At 57.2% G+C, this 18,902-nt stretch overlaps 1 protein-coding gene across 1 annotated transcript; it reads right to left on the reverse strand.

The window, feature by feature from the left end:
* Positions 1–30: 30 nt before the first annotated feature.
* On the reverse strand, positions 31–18,423 carry LOC144678174 (voltage-dependent L-type calcium channel subunit alpha-1D-like; the record flags this gene model as incomplete). Its single annotated transcript, XM_078538053.1, has 9 exons — positions 18,333–18,423; positions 15,914–16,015; positions 12,021–12,148; positions 10,736–10,858; positions 9,094–9,281; positions 8,603–8,749; positions 6,203–6,354; positions 2,606–2,721; positions 31–282 (listed from the first exon to the last, which is right to left on the reverse strand). Coding segments are annotated over exons 1-9 (1,299 nt in total), but the record flags the coding sequence as incomplete, so codon positions are not given.
* Positions 18,424–18,902: the final 479 nt, after the last annotated feature.

Below are 18,902 nucleotides of genomic sequence, written 5' to 3' on the forward strand. Positions count from 1 at the left end.
GTTGTAATGGTGGTCGAGTTGCCCGGGCACCCTGAGGGTCGCGGTGGCGTAGGTCTGGTACGGTGAATCCTGCTCCTCTGTATACCAGCGGCTCCGCCCCAGCGAGTTCAGTCCGCGCTCCTTCTTCTCCCAGGCTTCGTCCGGCTCCACCAGGATCAGCGGGGCGTAGAAGAGGCGGCTGCGCTTGGCCCGCGAGGGCGGCGGGGTGGCCCAGGACTGGCTGGAGCCGGCCGACGAGCGGCTGGTGCTCCTGTGGGAGTCGTAGCTGCCCCCGTTGTAAGCCTGCAGACCGGGGAGAGCAGCAAGGACAGCGGTCAGCGCCCCGTACGGCCGGGCAGTCTCGTCACATCGCCCCCCGAACGGCCCCACCCCACCCCACCCCGCCAGACCACTTGGGGCAAGCCCTCAGATGCCCAGTCCCGCCCGGCAATTCGACTAAGGTGAGCATCGCGGTTCAAAGCCATCTCGTCTCCCCCCCCCCCCACCACTGGCCGGGCCTCGTGTTGTCCCTCAGCCCCGTCCCCACACTGCCCCCTGCCCCTCCCTCACCCCCACCAACCCTTCGCCTGAGCAAACCCACAGCTCTCAAGTCATGCCCCGCAATTCAACTATGGTGGGCATCGCGATTGAAAGTTATCTCTCAGCCCCGCCCCCACACTGCCACGCACCCCCCCCCCCCCCCCCCCCCCCCGGCCCGCGAGAGCAAACCCACAGCTTACAAGCGATGCCCGGCAATTCCACTGAGGTGGGCATCACAGTTGAAAGCAATCTCGTCCCCCACTTACTGGGCCTCGTGTTGTCTTTCAGCCCTGTCCCCTCACCGCCCCCTCCCCTCACCACCGCCCCCTGCCAGACCAAACCCACAGCTTTCAAGTGATGCCCGGAAATTCGACTAAGGTGGGCATCGCGGCTGAAAGCAATCCCGTCCCTCACTCGCTGGGCCTCACGCGGCCTCTCAGCCCACTCCACCACCCCAAAACAGCGCACCCACACCCCCCCCCGCCCCCGTCCCCGCTGGAGTAAACCCCCCCAGATATCAAGCGATGCCTGGAAATTCAACTAAAGGGGTCATCGCAGCTGGGTGCAAACTCGTACCTCACTGAATGGGTATGACATGTCCTCCAGTCCCTCACCGCCACCCTCCACTGCACCCATCCTGTAGAACAAACCCACCACCGTCCTCCCCCAACCTTCCCAACCCTGGTATCGGGTGCACTCAGGCAATTCGACTAAGGTGGGCATAATCTTTGACCCCTCACTGACTGCCCGTTGGGTTGCTCCGAACCCACACCGCCGCCCTCTGCCAACACCCGATAGCAGATACCCAGATGTCAAGCATAGCCCTGGGCAAATCGACTACGAGGGGCATCGTGGTTCAATGCAATCTCGTCCTTCACCACGTGGGCTTCGGTTTGCCTCCAAGCCCCCACCGGCACCCTCCCCGGCCTCCCCAGGGGCAAGCCCTCAGGCAGCCGAGCACAGCCTGGGCAATTCGACTGGGTGATATGTCGCGGTTGAACGCAATTCTCTTCTCTCAGTGACCGCTTGTCGCGTCGCTCCCGAGCCTGTGCTACCGCCCCACCCTCTCCCCACGTCCCCACCTCGGAGCTATCCCCCCCCAGGTGTCGTGCGCCGCCTGGGCTATTTGACTCAGCGGGGCATCGCAATCTCGTCCCTCACTGTGGATTTTTCAGCGGATGGGTGTTGGTGGGGAAGGGGGTTTGCTAGTAGTTTCCCAGACATTGTATTCTCGCGAGTATCACAGATTAAGTGGGGGGATCTGATCGAGGGGTTTACGATGATTCAAGAGTGCGATAGGGTCGAGGGAAAGAAACTATCTCTTCTGGTTGGGGGCAATGCTGGGGGAGGAGTCCAGAACAAGGGGGGCAGAACCTTAAACTGAGAGCCAGGCGGTTCAGGGGTGATGCCAGGAAGCACTTCCTCACACCGAGGGGAGTGGGAACTCTCCGCATCCTCCACTGCACCAACAAAATGATGTCAAGGTTGGTGGGGGGGCTCAATTGGAAATTTCAAACCCGAGGCTGATGGATTTTTGCTGGGTTAAGGGGGATTAAGGGTCACAGAACCGAGGTGGGTAGCTGGAGTTAAGATACAGGTCAGTTGTGATCAGGCTGAAGGGAGGAACAGGCTTGAGTGGGGCTGAATGGGCCTCCTCCTGTTCCTGTGTAACAGGCCTAGGAGGGGCTGAATGGGGCCTCCTCCTGTTCCTGTGTAACAGGCTCGAGAGGAGGGGCTGAATGGCCTCCTCCTGTTCCTGTGTAACAGGCTCGAGAAGGGGCTGAACGACCTCCTCCTGTTCCTGTGTAACAGGCTCGAGGAGGGGGCTGAATGGGCCTCCTCCTGTTCCTGTGTAACAGGCTCGAGAGGGGCTGAATGGCCTCCTCCTATTCCTGTGTAACAGGCTCGAGAGGAGGGGCTGAATGGCCTCCTCCTGTTCCTGTGTAACAGGCTCGAGGAGGGGGAGGCTGAATGGGGACCGGGAGGGGCGGGAGCGGAGGGCAGAAGCAACAGGCAAATGGTTTTTCAAACTGGGTTCAGGCGTTGCAGGAAAATTCTGTGGCCCTTTAAAGTGCTGCAGCGGTACCTGGTGCTGCAGGGCTCGGCGAGGCTGCTTGCATTGCTGGTACGTGCCAGGGATGGGGATGTCGTGAATGCTGTCCTGTCGGCTCAGGCACTGGATGCTGAAGTTTGGAGTGCGTCCTGTAAGACACAAGGGAGGGAGTTACCTACAAACACAATATATGGGTGCACGTGCTTAGTAACAATCTCACAGAGAGCGCAGAGCACAGACTGAAAACTTATACTTCAAATGTGGGATGCGTTCGGGGATTGATACAGGGCTACGGGGAGAGAGCGGGGCAGTGGGATTAGTTTGGGGATTGATACAGGGCTATGGGGAGAGAGCGGGGCAGTGGGATTAGTTTGGGGATTGATACAGGGCTATGGGGAGAGAGCGGGGCAGTGGGATTAGTTTGGGGATCGATACAGGGCTATGGGGAGAGAGTGGGGCAGTGGGATTAGTTTGGGGATTGATACAGTGCTATGGGGAGAGAGCGGGGCAGTGGGATTAGTTTGGGGATTGATACAGGGCTATGGGGAGAGAGCGGGACAGTGGGATTAGTTTGGGATTGATACAGGGCTATGGGGAGAGAGCGGGGCAGTGGGATTAGTTTGGGGATTGATACAGGTCTATGGGGAGAGAGCGGGGCAGTGGGATTAGTTTGGGGAGTGATACAGGGCTATGGGGAGAGAGCGGGGCAGTGGGATTAGTTTGGGGATTGATACAGGGCTATGGGGAGAGAGTGGGGCAGTGGGATTAGTTTGGGGATTGATACAGGGCTATGGGGAGAGAGCGGGGCAGTGGGATTAGTTTGGGGATTGATACAGGGCTATGGGGAGAGAGTGGGGCAGTGGGATTAGTTTGGGGATTGATACAGGGCTATGGGGAGAGAGTGGGGCAGTGGGATTAGTTTTTGATTGATACTGGGCTATGGGGAGAGAGTGGGGCAGTGGGATTAGTTTGGGGATTGATACAGGGCTATGGGGAGAGAGTGGGGCAGTGGGATTAGTTTTTGATTGATACTGGGCTATGGGGAGAGAGCGGGGCAGTGGGATTAGTTTGGGGATTGATACAGGGCTATGGGGAGAGAGCGGGGCAGTGGGATTAGTTTGGGATTGATACAGGGCTATGGGGAGAGAGCGGGGCAGTGGGATTAGTTTGGGATTGATACAGGGCTATGGGGAGAGAGCGGGGCAGTGGGATTAGTTTGGGGATTGATACAGGGCTATGGGGAGAGAGCGGGGCAGTGGGATTAGTTTGGGGATTGATACAGGGCTATGGGGAGAGAGTGGGGCAGTGGGATTAGTTTGGAATTGATAAAGGGCTATGGGGAGAGAGCGGGGCAGTGGGATTAGTTTGGGGATTGATACAGGGCTATTCGGAGAGAGCGGGGCAGTGGGATTAGTTTGGGATTGATACAGGGCTATGGGGAGAGAGTGGGGCAGTGGGATTAGTTTGGAATTGATAAAGGGCTATGGGGAGAGAGCGGGGCAGTGGGATTAGTTTGGGGATTGATACAGGGCTATGGGGAGAGAGTGGGGCAGTGGGATTAGTTTGGGATTGATACAGGGCTATGGGGAGGGAGCGGGGCAGTGGGATTAGTTTGGGATTGATACAGGGCTATGGGGAGAGAGCAGGGCAGTGGGATTAGTTTGGAATTGATAAAGGGCTATGGGGAGAGAGCGGGGCAGTGGGATTAGTTTGGGATTGAAAAAGGGCTATGGGGAGAGAGCGGGGCAGTGGGATTAGTTTGGGGATTGATACAGGGCTATGGGGAGAGAGCGGGGCAGTGGGATTAGTTTGGGGATTGATACAGGGCTATGGGGAGAGAGTGGGGCAGTGGGATTAGTTTGGGATTGATACAGGGCTATGGGGAGAGAGCGGGGCAGTGGGATTAGTTTGGGGATTGATACAGGGCTATGGGGAGAGAGCGGGGCAGTGGGATTAGTTTGGGGATTGATACAGGGCTATGGGAAGAGAGCGGGACAGTGGGATTAGTTTGGGATTGATACAGGGCTATGGGGAGAGAGCGGGGCAGTGGGATTAGTTTGGGGATTGATACAGGGCTATGGGGAGAGAGTGGGGCAGTGGGGTGAGATTGGGATTGATACAGGGCTATGGGGAGAGAGCGGGGCAGTGGGATTAGTTTGGGATTGAAAAAGGGCTATGGGGAGAGTGCGGGGCAGTGGGATTAGTTTGGGGATTGATACAGGGCTATGGGGAGAGAGCGGGGACAGTGGGATTAGTTTGGGGATTGATACAGGGCTATGGGGAGAGAGCGGGACAGTGGGATTAGTTTGGGGATTGATACAGGGCTATGAGGAGAGAGCGGGGCAGCGGGATTAGTTTGGGGATTGATACAGGGCTATGGGGAGAGAGCGGGGCAGTGGGATTAGTTTGGGATTGATACAGGGCTATGGGCAGAGAGCAGGGCAGTGGGATTAGTTGGGGATTGATACAGGGCTATGGGGAGAGAGCGGGACAGTGGGATTAGTTTGGGATTGATAAAGGGCTATGGGGAGAGAGCAGGGCAGTGGGATTAGTTTGGGATTGATACAGGGCTATGGGGAGAGAGCGGGACAGTGGGATTAGTTTGGGATTGATACAGGGCTATGGGGAGAGAGCGGGGCAGTGGGATTAGTTTGGGATTGATACAGGGCTATGGGGAGAGTGTGGGAGAGTGGGATTAGTTTGGGGATTGATACAGGGCTATGGGGAGAGAGCGGGGCAGTGGGATTAGTTTGGGATTGATACAGGGCTATGGGGAGAGAGTGGGGCAGTGGGATTAGTTTGGGGATTGATACAGGGCTATGGGGAGAGAGCGGGACAGTGGGATTAGTTTGGGATTGATACAGGGCTATGGGGAGAGAGTGGGGCAGTGGGATTAGTTTGGGGATTGATACAGGGCTAGGGGGAGAGAGTGGGGCAGTGGGATTAGTTTGGGGATTGATACAGGGCTAGGGGGAGAGAGTGGGGCAGTGGGATTAGTTTGGGGATTGATACAGGGCTATGGGGAGAGAGCGGGACAGTGGGATTAGTTTGGGGATTGATACAGGGCTATGGGGAGAGAGCGGGACAGTGGGATTAGTTTGGGATTGATACAGGGCTATGGGGAGAGAGAGGGGCAGTGGGATTAGTTTGGGGATTGATACAGGGCTATGGGGAGAGAGCGGGGCAGTGGGATTAGTTTGGGGATTGATACAGGGCTATGGGGAGAGAGCGGGGCAGTGGGATTAGTTTGGGGATTGATACAGGGCTATGGGGAGAGAGCGGGACAGTGGGATTAGTTTGGGGATTGATACAGGACTATGGGGAGAGAGCGGGGCAGTGGGATTAGTTTGGGATTGATACAGGGCTATGGGGAGAGAGTGGGGCAGTGGGATTAGTTTGGGGATTGATACAGGGCTATGGGGAGAGAGCGGGGCAGTGGGATTAGTTTGGGATTGATACAGGGATATGGGGAGAGAGTGGGAGAGTGGGGCAGTGGGATCAGTTTGGGATTGATACAGGGATATGGGGAGAGAGCGGGGCAGTGGGATCAGTTTGGGATTGATACAGGGATATGGGGAGAGAGTGGGAGAGTGGGGCAGTGGGATCAGTGTGCTAGTCGGACACTCCTACCTGGTGGTGTTGGAGGAAGTAGACGTCTCCGGGGTGAACGTCTGGCCTCAGAGTGAACCGGGATCTCATTGTCACGATGGCTGTAAGGTTTGGAAGTGGGTGTATTGTTGTAAACACCCCGAAATCCCTCAGGCTCACCGCCCTCGGACTGCCTGGAAAACACAGCGGCTGAGAATCCAAACCAGCTTCCCAGGAAACCACCAAAACTGACAGCACATCATCTCTGTAACCTCCAGCCCCTATAGCCCTCCCTATCTCTGTAACCTCCAGCCCCTATAGCCCTCCCTATCTCTGTAACCTCCAGCCCCTATAGCCCTCCCTATCTCTGTAACCTCCTCCAGCCCCTATAGCCCTCCCTATCTCTGTAACCTCCTCCAGCCCCTATAGCCCTCCCTATCTCTGTAACCTCCAGCCCCTATAGCCCTCCCTATCTCTGTAACCTCCTCCAGCCCCTATAGCCCTCCCTATCTCTGTAACCTCCAGCCCCTATAGCCCTCCCTATCTCTGTAACCTCCTCCAGCCCCTATAGCCCTCCCTATCTCTGTAACCTCCAGCCCCTATAGCCCTCCCTATCTCTGTAACCTCCAGCCCCTATAGCCCTCCCTATCTCTGTAACCTCCAGCCCCTATAGCCCTCCCTATCTCTGTAACCTCCTCCAGCCCCTATAGCCCTCCCTATCTCTGTAACCTCCAGCCCCTATAGCCCTCCCTATCTCTGTAACCTCCAGCCCCTATAGCCCTCCCTATCTCTGTAACCTCCTCCAGCCCCTATAGCCCTCCCTATCTCTGTAACCTCCTCCAGCCCCTATAGCCCTCCCTATCTCTGTAACCTCCTCCAGCCCCTATAGCCCTCCCTATCTCTGTAACCTCCTCCAGCCCCTATAGCCCTCCCTATCTCTGTAACCTCCAGCCCCTATAGCCCTCCCTATCTCTGTAACCTCCAGCCCCTATAGCCCTCCCTATCTCTGTAACCTCCAGCCCCTATAGCCCTCCCTATCTCTGTAACCTCCTCCAGCCCCTATAGCCCTCCCTATCTCTGTAACCTCCAGCCCCTATAGCCCTCCCTATCTCTGTAACCTCCAGCCCCTATAGCCCTCCCTATCTCTGTAACCTCCAGCCCCTATAGCCCTCCCTATCTCTGTAACCTCCAGCCCCTATAGCCCTCCCTATCTCTGTAACCTCCTCCAGTGCCAACAAATATCCAACATTTCTGCACAAAGCCAATTCTGACCTCTGACGCAAGCCTCGATTTGCTCCTGTCCCCATCTCCGCAGCAGCAGCTAATGCACCATCCGAGGTTAATGAAACCTAGGGGAAGGCACATGAGGGTCAGTGCTGAGGGAGCGCCGCACTGTGGGAGGGTCAGTGCCGAGGGAGCGCCGCACTGTCGGAGGGTCGGTGCTGAGGGAGCGCCGCACTGTCAGAGGGTCAGTGCTGAGGGAGCGTCGCACTGTCGGAGGGTCAGTGCTGAGGGAGTGCCGCACTGTCAGAGGGTCAGTGCTGAGGGAGCGTCGCACTGTCGGAGGGTCAGTGCTGAGGGAGCGCCGCACTGTCGGAGGTTCAGTACTGAGGGAGCGCCGCACTGTCGGAGGGTCAGTGCTGAGGGAGTGCCGCACTGTCGGAGGGTCAGTGCTGAGGGAGTGCCGCACTGTCGGAGGGTCAGTGCTGAGGGAGTGCCGCACTGTCGGAGGGTCAGTGCTGAGGGAGCGCCTCACTGTTGGAGGGTCAGTGCTGAGGGAGCGCCTCACTGTCGGAGGGTCAGTGCTGAGGGAGCGCCGCACTGTGGGAGGGTCAGTGCTGAGGAAGCGTCGCACTTTCGGAGGGTCAGTGCTGAGGGAGCGCCGCACTGTCGGAGGGTCAGCGCTGAGGGAGCGCCGCACTGTCGGAGGGTCCACGCTGAGGGTGTGCCGCACCGTCGGAGGGTCGGTGCTGAGGGAGCACCGCACTGTCGGAGGGTCGGTACTGAGGGAGCACCGCACTGTCGGAGGGTCGGTGCTGAGGGAGCGCCTCACTGTCGGAGGGTCAGTGCTGAGGGAGTGCCGCACTGTCAGAGGGTCAGTGCTGAGGGAGCGCCTCACTGTTGGAGGGTCAGTGCTGAGGGAGCGCCGCACTGTGGGAAGGTCAGTGCTGAGGGAGCGCCTCACTGTCGGAGGGTCAGTGCTGAGGGAGTGCCGCACTGTCAGAGGGTCAGTGCTGAGGGAGCGCCTCACTGTCGGAGGGTCAGTGCTGAGGGAGCGCCTCACTGTTGGAGGGTCAGTGCTGAGGGAGCGCCTCACTGTTGGAGGGTCAGTGCTGAGGGAGCGCCGCACTGTTGGAGGGTCAGTGCTGAGGGAGCGCTGCATGAGTAAAGGATCCTCTCTGGATAAATCTGCCCCTATTTCAGTGACGTATCCATCCTTACCTGTCTCTGGAGGTCACACTATCATTGTCCTCATCCCTGCTGTAGTATCCCTGTTCTCCAGACAGACAATCCTCAATGTATTCCCCACCCGACACTGGATCCTCTTTCCGAATGGCTGGTGGATGCACTTCACTCTTTGAATCTCTCCTATCCCATTGGAAAACATAAATTATTAGGAACAGTGTCCCTCAAACACACCCACCTTCTCCCCGTATCCCTCAATCCCCACCTTCTCCCCGTATCCCTCAATCCCCACCTTCTCCCCGTATCCCTCAATCCCCACCTTCTCCCCGTATCCCTCAATCCCCACCTTCTCCCCGTATCCCTCAATCCCCACCTTCTCCCCGTATCCCTCAATCCCCACCTTCTCCCCGTATTCCTGAATCCTGGCGCCTCTCATAGTCGAACAGCACCCCGAGTTCAGGCTTCACAGGGGAAGCAGTGGAAAGGGGTTGGGAAATGGAGCACTCGCTCGGAATGTAGACAGTTACCTGGCATTGCTGGGCACCCGTTCTGGACTATTCGGCTGAGTCTCAGAGGTGTCTTCCTGGCTCCCATCCCTCGAGCTCTGCCCGCGGACAGCTGACCCATTCGCCATCCGCTTGCCACTCGAATCCTGAGAGGCGTCGTTGCCAATCAGGATGGTAACAGAGCGCAAGGAGGACTTAGAGGCACGTCTCTCCATAGTCTGCAGGAGAGAGGACACACGGACATCAAACACTCCCAGGACAGGTACAGCACGGGGTTAGATACAGAGTAAAGCTCCCTCTACACCGTCCCCCATCAAACACTCCCAGGACAGGTACAGCACGGGGTTAGATACAGAGTAAAGCTCCCTCTACACCGTCCCCCATCAAACACTCCCAGGACAGGTACAGCACGGGGTTAGATACAGAGTAAAGCTCCCTCTACACTGTCCCCATCAAACACTCCCAGGACAGGTACAGCACGGGGTTAGATACAGAGTAAAGCTCCCTCTACACCGTCCCCCATCAAACACTCCCAGGACAGGTACAGCACGGGGTTGGATACAGAGTAAAGCTCCCTCTACACTGTCCCCATCAAACACACCCAGGACAGGTACAGCACGGGATTAGATACAGAGTAAAGCTCCCTCTACACCGTCCCCCATCAAACACTCCCAGGACAGGTACAGCACGGGGTTGGATACAGAGTAAAGCTCCCTCTACACTGTCCCCATCAAACACTCCCAGGACAGGTACAGCACGGGGTTAGATACAGAGTAAAGCTCCCTCTACACCGTCCCCATCAAACACTCCCAGGACAGGTACAGCACAGGGTTAGATACAGAGTAAAGCTCCCTCTACACCGTCCCCATCAAACACTCCCAGGACAGGTACAGCACGGGGTTAGATACAGAGTAAAGCTCCCTCTACACCGTCCCCATCAAACACTCCCAGGACAGGTACAGCACGGGGTTAGATACAGAGTAAAGCTCCCTCTACACCGTCCCCATCAAACACTCTCAGGACAGGTACGGCACGGGGTTAGATACAGAGTAAAGCTCCCTCTACACCGTCCCCGTCAAACACTCCCAGGACAGGTACAGCACGGGGTTAGATACAGAGTAAAGCTCCCTCTACACCGTCCCCATCAAACACTCCCAGGACAGGTACAGCACGGGGTTAGATGCAGAGTAAAGCTCCCTCTACACCGTCCCCGTCAAACACTCCCAGGACAGGTACAGCACGGGGTTAGATACAGAGTAAAGCTCCCTCTACACCGTCCCCATCAAACACTCCCAGGACAGGTACAGCACGGGGTTAGATACAGAGTAAAGCTCCCTCTACACCGTCCCCATCAAACACTCCCAGGACAGGTACAGCACGGGGTTAGATACAGAGTAAAGCTCCCTCTACACCATCCCCATCAAACACTCCCAGGACAGGTACAGCACGGGGTTAGATACAGAGTAAAGCTCCCTCTACACCGTCCCCATCAAACACTCCCAGGACAGGTACAGCACGGGGTTAGATACAGAGTAAAGCTCCCTCTACACCGTCCCCAGACACATCGACACGATTCACCTCCACCCCCTCCCTGTGGGAGCGAGTTCCACATTCTCCCCGCTCTCCGGGTAAAGACCTTTCTCAATGAACAATGAAGGGTGACTAACTGACCGGGGTAGGAATCTTCATCGCCCATCTCTCCCTCGTCCTCCGGGTCTTCGAGAAGGTCACACGAGATGGCGCGCCTTATTTCTGGCCCGACATCCTGAAGAGTCCGCAGGCCTGCCTGATGTGGAAGACGACAGCAATAGGTCAGCGGATCGATCAGCGATAGACCCTTTACAATCCAGCTCACCTGCATCACCTCCCGATCTCTTCAGCAGGACCCCTCTCCTTCCTGTGTACATCACTGCGGCGCTCCCTCGGCACCGACCCTCCGACAACGCATCCCTCCCTCTGCTCTGACCCTCCCACACTGCGGTGCTACCTCAGCATTGTCCCTACGACAGTGCGGCGCTCCCTCAGTACTGACTGTCCGACAGTGCGGCGCTCCCTCAGTCCTGATCCTCCAATAATGCGGCACTCCCTCAGTACTGACCCCCCGACAGTTCGGAGCTCACCCAGTACTGACCCACCGACAGTTCGGAGCTCACCCAGTACTGACCCACCGACAGTGCGGCGCTCCCTCAGCACTGACCCTCTGACAGTGCGGCGCTCCCTCAGCGCTGACCCACCGACAGTGCGGCGCTCCCTCAGCACTGACTCTCCGACAGTGCGGCGCTCCCTCAGCGCTGACCCACCGACAGTGCGGCGCTCCCTCAGCGCTGACCCTCCGACAGTGCGGCACTCCCTCAGTACTGACCCTCCGACAGTGCGGCGCTCCCTCAGCGCCGACCCTCTGACAGTGTGGCGCTCCCTCAGCACTGACCCTCCGACAGTGCGGCGCTCCCTCAGCGCTGACCCTCCGACAGTGCGGCGCTCCCTCAGCGCTGACCCTCCGACAGTGCGGCGCTCCCTCAGCGCTGACCCTCCGACAGCGCGGCGCTCCCTCAGCACTGACCCTCCGACAGTGCGGCGCTCCCTCAGCGCTGACCCTCCGACAGTGCGGTGCTCCCTCGGCACTGACCCTCCAACAGTGCGGCGCTCCCTCGGCACTGACCCTCCGACAGTGCGGCGCTCCCTCGGCGCTGACCCTCCGACAGTGCGGCGCTCCCTCAGCACTGACACTCCGACAGTGCGGCGCTCCCTCAGCACTGACCCTCCGACAGTGCGGCACTCCCTCAGCACTGACCCTCCGACAGTGCGGCGCTCCCTCAGCACTGACTGAGCATCCAACCCTCTCCCCCCCAAGTCATGCTCTGATAGGCGGATCCCTCAGACATAGGGATCCCTGGACGGGCTCCGACTCCCGGGAATTTGCGGAGCGCTGACCCAGCCTGCGGCCTCACCTGTAGCGTGGTCGAGTTGCAGGGGTCTGTCTCTCCAAACAGGCCCTTCTCCTTCCGTTTCCGAAACTTCCGGAAGTAATCCTGGATCAGGAAGGTGGCATAAAACTTCCCGACCGTCACCTCCTCGTCTGTAGGTTGAGGTGAGAGAGAGGGAGAGAGTAAGAGAGAGAGGGAGAGAGAGAGAGCGTGACAGAGAGAGAGGGAGAGAAAGAGAGAGAACGAGAGAGAGAGAGAGAGAGCGAGGGAGATGGAGAGAAAGAGAGAGAGAGAAAGAAAGAGAGAGAAAGAGAGAGAGAGAGAAAGAAACAGAGACAGTGAGAGAGGGAGATGGAGAGAAAGAGAGAGAGAGAGAAAGAAAGAGAGAGAGAGAGAATGAGATGGAGAGAAAGAGAGAGAGAGAAAGAAAGAGAGAGAGGGAGATAGAGAGAGAGAGAGAGAGAAGGAAAGACAGAGAGAGAGGGAGAGAGAGGGGAAGAGAGAGAGAGAGAGTTAGGGAGGGAGGGAGGGAGAGAGGGAAGAAGAGAGGGAGGGAGAGAGGGAAGAAGAGAGGTGTAGAGAGAGGTGTAGAGAGAAGGGGAGAGAGAGGTGTAGAGAGAAGGGGAGAGAGAGAAGTGGGGAGAGAGAAGGGGGAGAGAGAAGGGGAGAGAGAGAAGGGGGAGAGAGAAGGGGAGAGAGAGAAGGGGAGAGGAGGGACAGAGGGAAGGGGAGAGGACGGAGAGAAGGAAGGGGAGAGGAGGGAGAGAGGGAAGGGGAGAGGAGGGAGAGAGGGAAGGGGAGAGGAGGGAGAGAGGGAAGGGGAGAGGGGAGAGAGGGGGGAGAGAGAGAGAGGAGGGAGAGAGAGAAGGGGGGAGAGAGAAGGGGAGAGAGAGAAGGGGAGAGGAGGGAGAGAGGGAAGGGAAGAGGGAGGAGAGAGGGGGAGAGAGAGAGAGGGGGAGAGAGAGAGAGGGGGGAGAGAGAGAAAGAGAAACAGAGAGACAAAGGGAGAGACGGACACAGACAGGGAAAGAGAATCAGACAAAAAGAGAGAGAATGAGAGAGGGACAGAGAGAGAGGTAGACAGAAAGACAGCACAGTACAGACAGTGAGGGAGAGACATACTGAGCAGATGATTCTAGAACAGCACCATTGCATTGGGAAGGAAGTACCGTGACTCCCTTTTTTGGGCAAATCTGTTGGACCGTGTCGAGGATGAAAGTAGGAGGATCGATGTGGGGAACAGGTAGATGTCGTATATCTGTATTTTCAAAACGCATTTGACAAGAGGTCAAACGAGTGATTCTCACAAATGAGTAGAGCTGATGGGATTGGGGTTAATACAGAAGCAAGGTCAGCGGATTCGCTAGTGGACAGAGAATGGACAGGAGGGACAGAAGTGGGTCATTTGCACATTGGCGGGCTGTGACTGGTGGAGTGCCACGAGGGTCAGTGCTGGGCCCTCAGCCATTTACAAGGTCTATATGAACCACTCGACAAAGGGGCAGAGAGTAAGGGGCGTAAGTGTTTTGATCGCACCAGACTCGGTGGGAAAGGAAGCTGTGAGGAGGATACAAAGAGATACCGGCCTGTGACTTCCGCCGGAGCGGCAACTGAATCGGATTGTCACTCTGCTCGAGGTTACTCATCTGCAAATCCAGCCACGGCTCTCTTACCCAACCCTCCGCCTCAGGCTGGGCGAGATCCCGCACACGGGCGCAGCAGCGGGCTCCTGATTCCAACAGTTGAGGGCAGCTAAGTCGGAGGTAAAGCAAGCCTCTACCACCCCCCACCCAGCTGTCTTTCACAACACAAGCTGCCATATTAAGCAGGTTCGTTCAGCTGCTGAGAAACCAGGCAAGGTGGTAAGCGCATGAGGTGGGCGGGTAGGAGTCGGGGATGGCCGGGGCACTGGCGGGGTGGGTGGTGGGTGCAGTGCGTGGTGAGGGGGTTGGGGGTTGGGCCTGATGTTGACGGGGGCGGGGAGGGGGTGTGTGTTGGGTCGTGCCTAGGGGTGGGCGGTCAGGCTGGGATGGGGGTGGGTCGGGAGGAGGGCCTGGGGGGGATGGTAGGGGGGGATGGGGGAAGGGGTGGGTCAGTGCTATAGTTACCCAGAAGCTACAAGTGGCTTCAATTCTCCTAACATTTCCCGGGTAACTATTGCTGTCACTGAGTCGGAACCATCCAGAGTTTGCAGTCAAAATCGCATTTTCGGGCAGTTCCCAGTGTGGGGCGATCTTCCCAGAGGAAGTTTGAAGTTCCCGGGAAATTTCAGTGCAATCCCTAACTGGGAATTTCTTGAGGGGTGTCCTAGGGGCTTGTGGGTATCCCATCCCATTGACCAGAAACTGAACTGGACCCAGCCATATAAATACTGTGGCTACAAGAGCAGGTCAGAGGCTGGGAATCCTGCGGAGAGTAACTCACCTCCTGACTCCCCAAAGCCTGTCCACCATCTACAAGGCACAAGTCAGGAGTGTGATGGGATACTCCCCACTTGCCTGGATGAGTTGCAGCTCCCACAACACTCAAGAAGCTCGACACCGTCCAGGACAAAGCAGCCCCCGCTCGATCAGCACCCCATCCACAAACATTCACTCCCTCCACCCCCGACGCACAGGGGCAGCAGTGTGTGTGTACCATCTACAAGATGCACTGCAGCAACTCGCCAAGGCTCCTTCGACAGCGCCGCCCAAACCCACCACCTCTACCACCTAGAAGGACAAGGGCAGCAGACACATGGGGAACACCCACCACCTGCAAGTTCCCCTCCGAGCCACTCACCATCCCGACTTGGAAATATATCGGCCGTTCCTTCACTGTCGCTGGGTCAAAATCCTGGGACTCCCTCCCTAACAGCACGGTGGGTGTATCTACACCACACGGACAAAATCCTGGAACTCCGTCTGATGGGGAGACTCTCTCTATAAAAGGGGTCTCCGATGGGGAGACTCTCTCTATAAAAGGGGTCTCCGATGGGGAGACGCTCTGTCTATAAAAGGGGTCTCTGATGGGGAGACTCTCTCTATAAAAGGGGTCTCCAATGGGGAGACTCTCTCTCTATAAAAGGGGTCTCTGATGGGGAGACTCTCTCTATAAAAGGGGTCTCCGATGGGGAGACTCTCTCTATAAAAGGTGTCTCCGATGGGGAGACTCTCTCTATAAAAGGTGTCTCCGATGGGAAGACTCTCTCTATAAAAGGGGTCTCTGATGGGGAGACTCTCTCTCTATAATAGGGGTCTCTGATGGGGAGACTCTCTCTAGAAAAGGGGTCTCTGATGGGGAGAGTCTCTCTATAAAAGGGGTCCCTCATGGGGTGACTCTCTCTATAAAAGGGGTCTCCGCTGGGGAGACTCTCTCTCTATAATAGGGGTCTCCGATGGGGAGACTCTCTCTATAAAAGGTGTCTCTGATGGGGAGACTCTCTCTATAAAAGGTGTCTCCAATGGGGAGACTCTCTCTCTATAAAAGGGGTCTCTGATGGGGAGACTCTCTTTATAAAAGGGGTCTCTGATGGGGAGACTCTCTCTATAAAAGGGGTCTCCGATGGGGAGACTCTCTCTATAAAAGGGGTCTCCGATGGGGAGACTCTCTCTATAAAAGGGGTCTCTGATGGGGAGACTCTATAAAAGGGGTCTCTGATGAGAAGACTCTCTCTATAAAAGGGGTCTCTGATTGGGAGACTCTCTCTATAAAATGGGTCTCTGATGGAGTCTCTCTCTCTATAAAAGGGGTCTCTGATGAGGAAACTCTCTCTATAAAAGGGGTCTCTGATGAGGAGACTCTCTCGATAAAAGGGGTCTCTGATGGGGAGACTCTCTTTATAAAAGGGGTCTCTGAGGGGGAGACTCTATAAAAGGGGTCTCCGATAGGGTGACTGGGTCAGTGTTGGCGATAGTCTCTCCGCGGTGATCACTAACCTTCAGGAGGGGGAATAATCTCATCCAGGATTTTGGGTTTGGTGCGTTTCCATATTCTCTTGATGATAGCCCTCAGCTCCATATTGGCTTGTTCCAGGTTACCTACGACACAGGGAACAGCATCACGCTAAGTTATACAAGTCGAGAATAAAATCACAACATCCTTTAGCGTGGAGGAAGAATCACTCTTCAATTCCAAAATTCACCGCCCCAATCTTCACTCCCAACATCACTGACCCTCGCCACCATCAACTGAGGGAGCGCTGCACTGTCGGAGGGTCGGTGCTGAGGGAGCGCCGCACTGTGGGAGGGTCAGTGCTGAGGGAGCGCCGCACTGTCGGAGGGTCGGTGCTGAGGGAGCGCCGCACTGTTGGCGGGTCAGTACTGAGGGAGTACCGCACTGTCGGAGGGTCAGTGCTGAGGGAGCGCCGCACTGTCGGAGGGTCAGTGCTGAGGGAGCGCCGCACTGTCGGAGGGTCGGTGCTGAGGGAGCGCCGCACTGTGGGAGGGTCAGTGCTGAGGGAGCGCCGTACTGTCGGAGGGTCGGTGCTGAGGGAGCGCCGCACTGTCGGCGGGTCAGTACTGAGGGAGTGCCGCACTGTCGGAGGGTCAGTGCTGAGGGAGCGCCGCACTGTGGGAGGGTCAGTGCTGAGGGAGCGCCGCACTTTCGGAGGGTCAGTGCTGAGGGGGTGCCGCATTGTCGGAGGGTCAGTGCTGAGGGAGCGCTGCACTGTCGGAGGGTCAGTGCTGAGGGAGTGCCGCACTGTGGGAAGGTCAGTGCTGAGGGAGTGCCGCACTGTCGGAGGGTCAGTGCTGAGGGAGCGCCGCACTGTCGGAGGGTCAGTGCTGAGGCAGCGACGCACTTTCGGAGTGTTAGTACTGAGGGAGCTCCGCGCTATCGGAGGGTCAGTGCTGAGGGAGTGCCACACTGTCGGAGGGTCAGCGCTGAGGGAGTGCCACACTGTCGGAGGGTCAGTGCTGAGGGAGGGCCGCACTGTCGGAGGGTCAGTGCTGAGGGAGCGCCACACTGTCGGAGGGTCAGTGCTGAGGGAGCACCACACTGTCGGAGGGTCAACACTGAGGGAGCGCCGCGCTGTCGGAGGGTCAGTACTGAGGGAGCGCCGCACTGTCGGAGGGTCAACACTGAGGGAGCGCCGCACTGTGGGAGGGTCAGTGCTGAGGGAGCACCGCACTGTCGGAGGTGCTGTCATTGGAGGTGTGATGTTAAACCCTCTCAGGTGGAAGTAAATGATCCCACAGCTGCATTTGGAAGATGATAGGTGCAGGCGATGGTGGTGGGGGGAATTCTCCCCAATATCCTGGGACCAATATTTACCCCTCAACCAAAACCAATGAAACCTACAACCCCACACATTTATAAAGGTGCTTCACAGGAGTGTAAATCAGACAGAGTCTGACCCCGAACCACAGAGGGAGATATTCGGTGCAGGTGACCAAAAGCTCGGTCAAAGAGGTCATTTTTAAGGAGAAGAGAGATGGAGAGAAAGCGAGAATGAGGGGGTCGGAGAGGTTTAGGGAGGGAATTCCAGAGCTCAGGGCCCCCCAGGCAGCTGAAGGCACGGCCGCCAATGGCGGAGCGATGGGAATCGGGGGATGCTCGAGAGGCCGGAATTGGAGGAGCGCAGAGATCTCGGAGGGTTGTAGGAGGTTACAGAGATAGGGAGGGGTGTAGGGGCTGGAGGAGGTCACAGAGATAGGGAGGGGTGTAGTGGATGGAGGAGGTTACAGAGATAGGGAGGGGTGTAGGGGCTGGAGGAGGTTACAGAGATAGGGAGGGGTGTAGGGGCTGGAGGAGGTTACAGAGATAGGGAGGGTTGTAGTGGGCTGGAGGAGGTTACAGAGATAGGGAGGGTTGGAGGGGCTGGAGGAGGTTACAGAGATAGGGAGGGTTGTAGGGGCTGGAGGAGGTTACAGAGATAGGGAGGGGTGTAGGTGCTGGAGGAGGTTACAGAGATAGGGAGGGTTGTAGGGCTGGAGGAGGTTACAGAGATAGGGAGGGGTGTAGGGACTGGAGGAGGTTACAGAGATAGGGAGGGTTGTAGGGGGTGGAGGAGGTTACAGAGATAGGGAGGGTTGTAGGGGGTGGAGGAGGTTACAGAGATAGGGAGGGTTGTAGGGGCTGGAGGAGGTTACAGAGATAGGGAGGGTTGTAGGTGCTGGAGGAGGTTACAGAGATAGGGAGGGTTGTAGGGGCTGGAGGAGGTTACAGAGATAGGGAGGGGTGTAGGGGCTGGAGGAGGTTAGAGATAGGGAGGGGTGTAGGGGCTGGAGGAGGTTACAGAGATAGGGAGGGTTGTAGGGGCTGGAGGAGGTTACAGAGATAGGGAGGGGTGTAGGGGCTGGAGGAGGTTACTGGGATAGGTCCGGGCGGATGCGGGAATTCAATGCCATGTCCTACCCTCTGTCTTAATCTTGAGTGCGGTCCTGACCAGGGCAAAGAGCGTTGCATTGTAGGACACGGTCCCATCACTGTTCAGGGGCATATTCATCGCTACCAGCCTCTAGGCCACAAAGAAAAATACACACCAACAATGAGGGGACCCAGGCCATGCAAGTCACGTTAAAGGGGTTATACCATCAAAAAAGAAATGATCCCTCCCCCATCCTTCACTGTGGAGAGTCATTCGTCCAATCCCAACACCATCACCCCACCCAATTTTGGTTCCCCTCATTTCGGACAACCTTTCACCTGCTGGGACAGGTGCAATGGGCAGATTGGGCCTCCTCCTGTTCCTGTGTAACAGGCTCGAGAAAGGGGCTGAATGGCCTCCTCCTGTTCCTGTGTAACAGGCTCGAGGAGAGGGGGCTGAATGGGCCTCCCCCTGTTCCTGTGTAACAGGCTCGAGAAAGGGGCTGAATGGGCCTCCTCCTGTTCCTGTGTAATAGGCTCGAGAAAGGGGCTGAATGGCCTCCTCCTGTTCCTGTGTAACAGGCTCGAGAAAGGGGCTGAATGGCCTCCTCCTGTTCC

This window comes from Cetorhinus maximus, unplaced genomic scaffold, assembly GCF_964194155.1.
Source record: "Cetorhinus maximus unplaced genomic scaffold, sCetMax3.hap1.1 HAP1_SCAFFOLD_3740, whole genome shotgun sequence".
Lineage (NCBI taxonomy): Eukaryota > Metazoa > Chordata > Chondrichthyes > Lamniformes > Cetorhinidae > Cetorhinus > Cetorhinus maximus.